Here is a 9,746-nt window from a genome sequence, read left to right as displayed (position 1 = left end):
TTTATACTTTATAAAACGGGACACACACACAGAGACTCCAGTATGTTTCACAGTGTTAGAGAGAGAGAGGAACCTCGGGTCGACGAGCAGCTGAAACATCTGATAGAAATACTGAAAACTCTTCCAACCATCGAGGAGCCCGTCAGAAAGACTCTTTACATGTTTAAATGTTCTGCAGGGAATAAATACGGGCTGGATGGAGGATTGAGGTGCAGTTGGAAAGCAGAGATTTAATAATAATATGAAGATCTGAGTTTAAAATGAACCATCTTTAAATTGAATGGTGGTGTGTTCACATTCTGAGCAGTGTGCAGGATTTATCGGCGTTTGTGGACGATTGTTGTTAAGCCTCAGGTTTGATTGTTGTCATCTTGTATTTTTTTGTTTGTTTTTGAGCCAGAAGTGACCATATTTGCACAAGAGAACTTTGGCTGGTTCAACATTCATTTACCGGAAACGATGAACAGCTGACTTCTTAGAGCGTGTTTTAGGGCGCTTTCACACCTATCTCGTTTGGTCCGGACTTTCGGACTTTTCAGTTTGATCTGAACCGAAATTCCAGGTGTGAAAGGTGCCAAAGGACCAAAGTTTGGTCCGACCAAAAGAGGTGGTCTCGGTCCGGACCAAACGAACCAAGGTCCGAACCTTTTGCAGTGTGAAAACACATTTTTATATAGTTCGGACCTTCGTATCAATGACAGGAAGTTTTTTTTACTTTGCCATAACCGGCAGGATTGCGAGCTGTTTTCTCCTCCTCTCCTGTCGTCCGCGATACAGTTTCTCATGATGGAGGCTCATCTTGTGAATACCGAGCACTCTCACGTATTGCTCATTAAGCTGGTCCTGCTGGTAGCAGAAGTATTACCACAGGTAAATGGTGGCTGGCTGGATTAATTTAGTGTAAACACGTTCAAGAAGTAACACTGAGGTCAGATGCCGGCCAGCCTAACAACGCAGCCTAACCAAAACAAAACGAGCCGCGGAAGTCCACAGGGAGATGACGTGTCCAGTAGAACTGTCTTGTAAAGTCGTTATTCCTTTTGCAGCGTGAAACCAAAACCAGGACCAAATGTAGACAATGGAACAGAACAGGGACCTTGGATCGGACTTTCAGGTGTGAAAACGCCCTCAGTTTCAGGTTATTGTATCTATGAAAATATAAGTATGAATGTTATGTTCCATTTCTGACAACAGATCTCCTAAATCAGGCATATCTGAACGTTTCCATAAAGGGCCGTGTGGCTGCAGGTTTTACTCCCAACAGGCACGAGTCCTTTAATCAGCTGATCTCAAGATTGATGATTGGTTGGAACAAAGATCTGCAGCCACACGACCCTTAACCCTTTGATGCACAACATGGTCTAAAGTGACCCGACTACATTTTTATATTCTATGCAATTCTTTGCAATAAATTAATTTCATCAGTCAGTATTCCAGGTTTTTGATCAACATACATCCTAATTTTTTGTTTTAATTTATTCATTTCTGAATTTTCCGCTTCTATTGCAGAAGGTCAATTTTGACCAATGTTGTGCTTTAGAAGGTGTTTATATGTTGTACATCAAAGGGTTAATGGAATAGTTTGGACCTGCCTGCCCTAAATTCACACTCTGGTCCTTTGAGAACAAATGGGTGCAGATATCTAAACAGTTGTTGACTGGTAGTAAAGTTAGATCAGTTACAGTCAGAAATGAACCAACAGCTGATGTGGCTCCAGGCTGCAGCTCTCACTAACCTCTGGAGCCGTTAGAAAGAGTTCGTTTGAGTATCGAAGCGTCTACCGGTAGCAGTAGACGCCAAACTTCAGGTAGGGAGGCGGGAACCCGAAGCTGCGGACGCCGGGCTCCGGCGGGCCGCAGTTATCCCGCGGCTTGGTGATGGGGTAGCGCACGCTGCCGTCGGCCAGCCAGCCGGCGTCACAGCGGTCCAAACCCGTCAGCTTCCAGGCCGTGAACATCTGGCCCACCCTGGAGATCTGACTCCCGTCTCTGGAGCACGCCTGGACCGCCTCCGTGAAGTTCAGCCGGGTCCGCTGCTTCAGGAAGTACACGGTCCCTAAAGGAAGAAAGACCATTGCATTTATGTTTTTGTGTGTGGTTTCACTATATTTCTGTAAAATTAAATTTCCCCTTTATTTGTTAATTTGTCTTCAGGGTTATATAACTTTTTGCACATTCATGTGACATATGACAGAAGCCATATATTCTGGTAGCACTGGTAGTCCTGAAAAAAATGGTGTATATTACTTTATTCTGCTAGAAAGGGTTGAAGAAATACATGCATTTAACAAAAAAAAACAGGCGGAAATAAACAGGAAAAATTGGCTTCGACTCCCTAGGGTTAAAATAATCACATATGTTCGTACTGACCCTTGACGGAGGCGGAGAAGCAGAAAGCGTCGTAGCTGTGGAGGAGGCGGTGGCGTTGTCCGTAGCTGCGCAGACCGGGAGCCAAGTCCACGCCGCCGCAGCCGTCCCGCGGCGCCGTGATTGGATACTGCACCGTCCCGTCGGCCAACCAGCCGGCGTTGCACCAGTCCAGCCCCTCCTCCCACGCCGCGTAGAGCTGCTCGAAGGTCGCCAGGGTGGCGTCCTGGTCCTGGCACGCCTGCTGGGCCCCGAAGAAGTTAAAGTGGTAGCGTCCTTTCTGGGAGAAGTACGGGAACACCACGCCTGCACCGGGACGAGACGAGTTATATAAGAGGTTGGTTTTATGATCATATGTTGTAATAAAAGGCTGCAACATGAGGCCAGATTTATCACACTTCAAGTCCATTTATGTCGCGTTAGGGAACTTAATCTGTGTAAGGAGCTGTTTAAATTGCACAAACATCCTGATGTGTGTTTGAAGCATGTGTATCTGGAGGACTGTGCGCGCTTACGAGCATGTGTGTGTGCGTGTATCTGTAACTGTAATCACATCAAAGATCAAAGGACCAATCAGAGCAGAGCAATCAACAGAATTAACTGCCACCAACTGCCGAATGTTCCGGCACGGTGACAACAGCCAGAGGTGGACAGACTGGAATTTCTGGCCTCGAACAGAAAGCATTTTTGGCAAAACCATAATACCTATCATTGATCCGACTTCACTTTGAGCGTCCTGAGTTCTTCCTGAACGTCTACATATGTTTGTTTTTTTTAAGAAAAATGAAAAAATAGCTTTGTTAGAGCGATCTAAAAAAACTGTTACAGCTCCCTTTTTCAGAAATCTTCCTGCGTTTTTAATATGGGAGCCAATGAGGCTGTTGGTGGTGTTGGTGGATCATCTGTGCGTCCTACGCCCAAACTATAACTCTGACAGCTTTACCAGAGGATTGTGAGTGAGAAGACTAATTTTCCTACGTTTCTATGTATAAATTATTTCTGTAGAGTGGAGTTTGCGGCCTGGAGCGCAGTTTTCAAATTTATTTTTTTGACAGTTTCTTCTCTCCCTCTACACTCTGGCGATGATGTCACACACTGTGACACGAACATTCCGTGCAATACACACCCATTATAATCTCAGAAATTCTCCAAAAATGATCATGGTTGTTCTAAAAGTCACAACTGTGTTACACTGGTATTCATAAAGGAATAATGTGCAGGTACACACACACACACAGACACAGACACACACACACACACACACACACACTCTGCTCACCCCGGAGCTCCAGCTCCACCGTCACGCTGTCGTCCTCCAGCCCGTCGATGACCTCACACCTGTAGCGTCCCGTGTCGTTGAGCTGCAGCTCGTTGATCACCAGGCTCATGTCGCCCGGCACCGAGCGTCTCAGGCGCACGCGGCCCCGGAAGCTGCCGTAGCTGCGGTGGCGGTTGCCCATGGCGACCATGACCTCGGTCTCCCTGGCGATGGCCTCGGGGGTGACGGGGGCCGTGGCGGTGTTGGCGGGCAGCCAGGACCACTTGACCCGGGTCCTGCGCGGCGTGTTCAGCTCCGGCTCGTAGTGGTAGTGGCAGGGCAGCGTGACGCTGCTCCCCCTGGTGGCCGACACCGAGTGCTGCGGGGACTCCACGTGGAGACGGACCCCGTTAAAATAAACTGGAAGACAAAAACACAACAATGCAACATGTTAACTCCTTTTTAACCCTTTGGAGTTTGGGGCTATTTTGTCGGTTTTGGAGTCCTTTTCATTCTGTCTGTAAAAACCACTTAAAACTCTTTACCATGACGTGTTGGTATCATTGTTGTCAGCACAACCTCACCTATATGACCTATTTATTATTTTTTTTATTTTGACTTGACTGGATCAACATTTTGAACACACAAAAAAACACAAAAATAATTACAAAAACACACATAAAGACACGCAAAAAACAAAAAAATAACAAAAAAACCCCACAAAAAAATACAAAACACACATAATAAAACATTAAAAACACACCAAAATCACACACAAAAAATACTAAAAATACGCAAAAAAATACAAAATACGCACACAAAAACAAATGAAAACACAAACAGAATTACAAAAAACAAAACAAAAATAACAAAAAGCACAAACAAAAACAAACAAAGAAATTACAAAAAACACACAAAAACAGTAGTTGCATTAAAATGCTGAATGCTCACTGCAAAATTAGAAAAATCTCTGTAACTACAAAATCATGTTACTCCACTTGGTCGAGGTGTTTTTTTTTTACCTTTGCTGAAAAGGGTTGATGCATTAAATTGGACATGGAAACTTGTGGAAAAGCCAAAACTTTTGTGGCGCTTTCATGATATCTGAATAAAATGATTCTCTTTACAGACACGCCCACTTTATGCTGATAACAGTCAGTGTTTCTGCTGCAGTAAATGTGTTATTGTGTCCTCTTGTGTGTGAATCTTTGTGCATCCTGGGGTCCCTAAACAGTCTGTGAGCTGCATAAATCGGGTCTGACTGGAAACGAAGACGAGATGCAAAACAACAGCAACTAAAGTGGAAAGACCATTAAAACGCTAATATTAGCATGCCAACATGCTCACAATCAGCCAGACTTTTCATACAAATAAAATGTAATTATTATGCAATAGGTGTTTCACAGAACACAACAAAAAAGCTCAACTAGAGGCAGAAAAAGTAAATAAAACAAAATAAAAATTGGTCAAATAAATAAAGACAAAGCTCAATTAAGAGCCAGACTAAAACAATAGAACACAACAAATAATTCAAAAGACTAAAAATGAATAAATAATAATAATTAATAATAATCATGAAATAAAGCTCAATTAAAGACCAGACTTAAAAAGTAAAATACAATAAAATACAAGAAAGAATTGCACTTTTTTATATGTATGTATGTATATGTATGTATGTATATATATATATATATATATATATATACACACACACATATATATATACATATATACACATATATATACACATATACACATATATATATACACATATACATACATATATATACATATATATATACATATAAATATATACATATATACATACATACATATATATACATATATACATATATATATACATACATATATACACATATACATATATATACACATATACATATATATATATACACATATACATATATATATGTACACACACACACACACACACACAATGGGGAGGTTTTCATACATAAAATAGAAACAAACAATATTAACAAAGTACTAACATCCTAAACAGAAACGTAAAATTGGGAAGAATATATAAAATACAGCTGAAAATTGCACTTTAACAGGTAAAATACCTGATTGATGTCTAGAGTAAATATACTTGGTTTCATTGTACTTTTTGCACGAGACACAAAGTTTCAACTTCATACTTCACAGACAGGCAGACAGACAGGCAGACAGACAGACAGGCAGACAGACAGACAGGTATTGACCTACTCTCTCCGTTGCCGTTGCCGTTGCTGATGTCCTGGTAGTGGAAACCGTTGCTGTATCCCGGCAGGCGGCTCAGTCCGCCGGGCAGCAGGTAGAGGAGAGCGGCCAGCAGGGGGCGCTGCAGGCCGGGGAGCATGGTGCTGACAGGAGGAGGACTACTGGAGGAGAGAGTTAGTCTGTTCAACTGTCAGCAAAGACTATAAATCAATCAATAAAATAAAGTTTTTAATTATTTATCTTACAGAGAGGTAATATTAAAGACGATCAGAATAAAATCTGAGAATCTTTATTCTGTTCAGCTGTTAAATCCATCAGGAGGAACTCAAAGACTGGAGATTGTTTGGCTTAAAAACATTTAAATAAAGCTCAAAATTATTTTTCTCACCAATCGGAAATAGAAAAACAGCACAGAAAAAACAAACAAATACAAAAACAAACAAACAATAAATTAGACCGTTCCCAAAATAACGACATTATTTCAATAAAATAAAAATAATAATAAATAAGACTCTTTGCCAAATAACTACATTATTTCAATAAAAGAATTATAATAATGATAAATTAGACTGTTCTCAAAATAACAACCCTATTTGAAAGACGATTTTTTTTAAAAACAACAACAAATATTATAAATACGATTATTCACAGAATAAGTACAATAATTTCAATATTGCTCATTGGAGAAAAAACTAAAAATCAGTTTCATGAGTTTTTTGGGGGAGAAAAACCGTTGTTTTCATGCTGTTTATCCTTAAAAAAATGTGACAAAAAATAAACATCCAGATTCTTTTTGTTGTTGTTTTTGTGTCCCTGGTCGGTCAGTTGTTGTTCCCAACATTCCTTCGCTTTAAATAACCTACACAAGATTATTTTCACAGCCGAAATCTATGAAAACATAAAAAAATCTCCAGCCCTGACTTATGAAACATTATAAGCTTCAGTAGATCGAAAATAAAAACTTTTCAGTCATAAACAAACGTTGCAAATTTCCCTTTAATATGTTTTTCCTTCGTAGTTTCTTCTCCCCTTCTTCAAAAAAGCGATAACTAGAATATTTAACGTGTTTTAATGGATTTCACGCGGTTACAAAGTCGCATTTACAGAAATCAAAGCGTCGATCTAAAACCAGTTAGAAACCAGTTTAAAAGGTGTCAAAGTGGAACAGATTGTGGTGTAAATGTGTGAGATAAAGAGATAAAGTGACTCACAGTGAGCGGTGTGTGTGTCTCTCAGCCTGTCTGCAGCTCATCTGTCTCTCTGCGCCACACACACACACACACACATTCAGAGGAGCGCCGTGACGTCACGGGACGAGGCATCCCCTTTGAAGTGAGCAGTGACGTCTCAAAATTTACAAAGTGATAATGAAGTTGAAATTCTTAGTGATGAAGAATTTCTTATATCCAAAATCTTCCCTGTTACATATAAAGAATATTAGATGGTGATAAACGCTATTCTCCAATTAATAAAAGGTCATTTTGAAAGAAGAAAAAGAGTCAAAAGACTCTTTGTTAGTGGTGTAAATATTATGTAATTACCACTGTAATAACAAACATATAAGGAATCACTTTTTCAGGAAAAGGAATTTCGCCTACAGCAGGGGTCTCCAACTCAAATTACCTGGGGGCTGCTGCAGGCAGTATCAAAATGACCAAAAAAAGACACAAAATTACTAAAAAAGACACAAAATGACAAAAAAAAGAGACACAAACTGACTGAAAAAACACTAAATTACTTACAATAGACTCAAAATTACCAAAAAAGACACAAAAATGACCCAAAAAAGACACAGAATTACCAAAAAAGACACAAAATGACACAAAAAAGACACAAAATTACTTAAAAAGACACAAAATTACTAAAAAAAAAGACACAAACTGACCCAAAAAAGACACAGAATTACCAAAAAAAGACACAAACTGACTGAAAAAACACTAAATTACTTAAAATAGACTCAAAATGACAAAAAAAGACACAAAAATTACCCAAAAAAGACACAAAATGACACAAAAAAGATAATTACTAAAGTTACTAAGAAAATTACTAAAAAAAACAAAAAACAAAATGACCCAAAAAGGACAAAGAATGACAAAAAAAAAATTACTTAAAAAAGACACAAAATGACCAAAAAAATACACAAAATTACTAAAATCACTTCATATGAAACTCACATTAAACTTTCATATCAAGGCCACGTCAGCACATGTTGCTCACAGATGTAAACTCAGTTTTATATATTCGCCCCTGTTTAAATTAACGGGGTCAAAGGTCAAAGCAGTCGACCTCTTTCTCAACCTGTTTCATCTGGTCAATTGAGGGCAAAGCCAGTTTGTTTTCTGTCTTTTTCTCAACTGACTGCAAAAAACACGAAATTACTTAAAAAAGACACAAAATGCCAAAAAAGACACAAAAAAAAGACACAAAATGAAAAAAGACACAAAAATGACACAAAAAAGACACAAAATGACCTAAAAAAGACACAAAATGACAAAAAAAAACCTAAATTACTTAAAAAAGACACAAAATGACAAAAAAAGACACACAAAAAAGACACAAAATGAAAAAAGACACAAAAATGACAAAAAAATGACACAAAAAAGACACAAAATGACACAAAAAAGACACAAAATGACAAAAAAGACACAAAATGACACAAAAAAGACACAAAATGACCCAAAAAAGACACAAAATGACCAAAAAGACACACAAAATGAAAAAAAGACACAAAAATGACACAAAAAAGACACAAAATGACAAAAAAGACACACAAAAAAGACACAAAATGACCCAAAAAAGACACAAAATGACAAAAAAGACACACAAAATGAAAAAAAGACACAAAAATGACACAAAAAAGACACAAAATGACAAAAAAGACACACAAAAAAGACACAAAATGAAAAAAAGACACAAAAATGACACAAAAAAGACACAAAATAACACAGAAAAGACACAAAATGACCAAAAAACGACATTACTTAAAAAAGACACAAAATGACAAAAAAGACGCAAAATGACCCAAAAGACATAAAATGACAAAAATAAATAAATTACTTAAAAAAGACAAAAAATGACAAAAAAAAAAAAGGACACAGAATTACCAAAAAAGACACAAAATTAATAAAAAAAAAAGTAATTAAAGGGACCTTTTAAACACAACACGGTAAAGTGCCATTCATATAAAACTCACATTAAACTTTCTCAACCTGTCCCATCTGACTACAGATTGAGGGCAGAAACAGTTTGTTTTCTGTCTTTTTCTCAACCAAAACAAACTCCATCCATCATCCATCCAACCTGCAGATAACCAGTTTAAACCAGTGGTACTCTGTTCTTTTCACTGGTTTAAAGTCATTTACCAGCAGAGGAAAGTCCCGTTAACAGTTTACAGCTCAGTGTGTTTTACTGTGGATGATGTCACCACGGTGACCAGACTCTGACCTGCACATTTTAAATATTAATGAGGATCATATCAGGTGTTTTTCCACTCGTGAGCTCCAAGTAGAAACTTCATCTGCAACTGCAACCTCATACATCGTTTCAATAAAATAATAATAATAATAATAATAATAAATTAGACTGTTCTCAAAAATAACTACACTATTTCAAATTATATAAAAATGACAACAAAAAAGCAATTTCTATGGTGTTTATCCTTAAATATGTGACAAAAAATAAGCCGTTTGTTGTTGTTTTTGTCTGTTTGTTCAGTTGTTGTTCCAAACTTCGTGTTAAATAGACTAAAAATTTAGTTTTTTTTCTCTCTCCTCCTCCTTCTCCTCCTCCTCCTCCCTTCTCCCCTCTCTTCTCCTCTCTCCCTTCTCCTCCTCCTCCTCCTCCTCCTCTCTCCCTCTCTCCTCCCTCTCCTCCTCCTCCTCTCTCCCTCTCTCCCTTCT

The 9,746-nt window shown here is 38.4% G+C and overlaps 1 protein-coding gene across 1 annotated transcript; it reads right to left on the bottom strand.

Annotated features, from left to right (window-relative positions):
* Nucleotides 1–1,102: 1,102 nt before the first annotated feature.
* Nucleotides 1,103–6,012, bottom strand: hapln3 (hyaluronan and proteoglycan link protein 3). The gene is made up of 4 exons (XM_059335353.1): nt 5,854–6,012; nt 3,646–4,044; nt 2,370–2,672; nt 1,103–2,055 (listed from the first exon to the last, which is right to left on the bottom strand). Exons 1-4 carry the CDS (start codon nt 5,984–5,986, stop codon nt 1,778–1,780), a joined length of 1,113 nt encoding a protein of 370 aa, XP_059191336.1. The 5' UTR covers nt 5,987–6,012; the 3' UTR covers nt 1,103–1,777.
* Between the last annotated feature and the right edge of the window lie 3,734 nt (nt 6,013–9,746).

Source organism: Centropristis striata, chromosome 6 (assembly GCF_030273125.1).
Source record: "Centropristis striata isolate RG_2023a ecotype Rhode Island chromosome 6, C.striata_1.0, whole genome shotgun sequence".
NCBI lineage: Eukaryota > Metazoa > Chordata > Actinopteri > Perciformes > Serranidae > Centropristis > Centropristis striata.
The sequence above is the reverse complement of the archived record's forward strand: the minus strand, read 5'-3'. Positions and strand labels throughout refer to the sequence as shown.

Excerpts from the sequence above, each read along its gene's own strand:
- hapln3 (XM_059335353.1), bottom strand. The coding sequence starts at position 5,986 with ATGCTCCCCGGCCTGCAGCGCCCCCTGCTGGCCGCTCTCCTCTACCTG. Across the intron at positions 2,673-3,645 it reads GGTGGAGCTGGAGCTCCGGG|GCGTGGTGTTCCCGTACTTC; the intron begins GTGAGCAGAGTG and ends GTCCCGGTGCAG. Across the intron at positions 2,056-2,369 it reads CTTCTCCGCCTCCGTCAAGG|GGACCGTGTACTTCCTGAAG; the intron begins GTCAGTACGAAC and ends TTCTTCCTTTAG.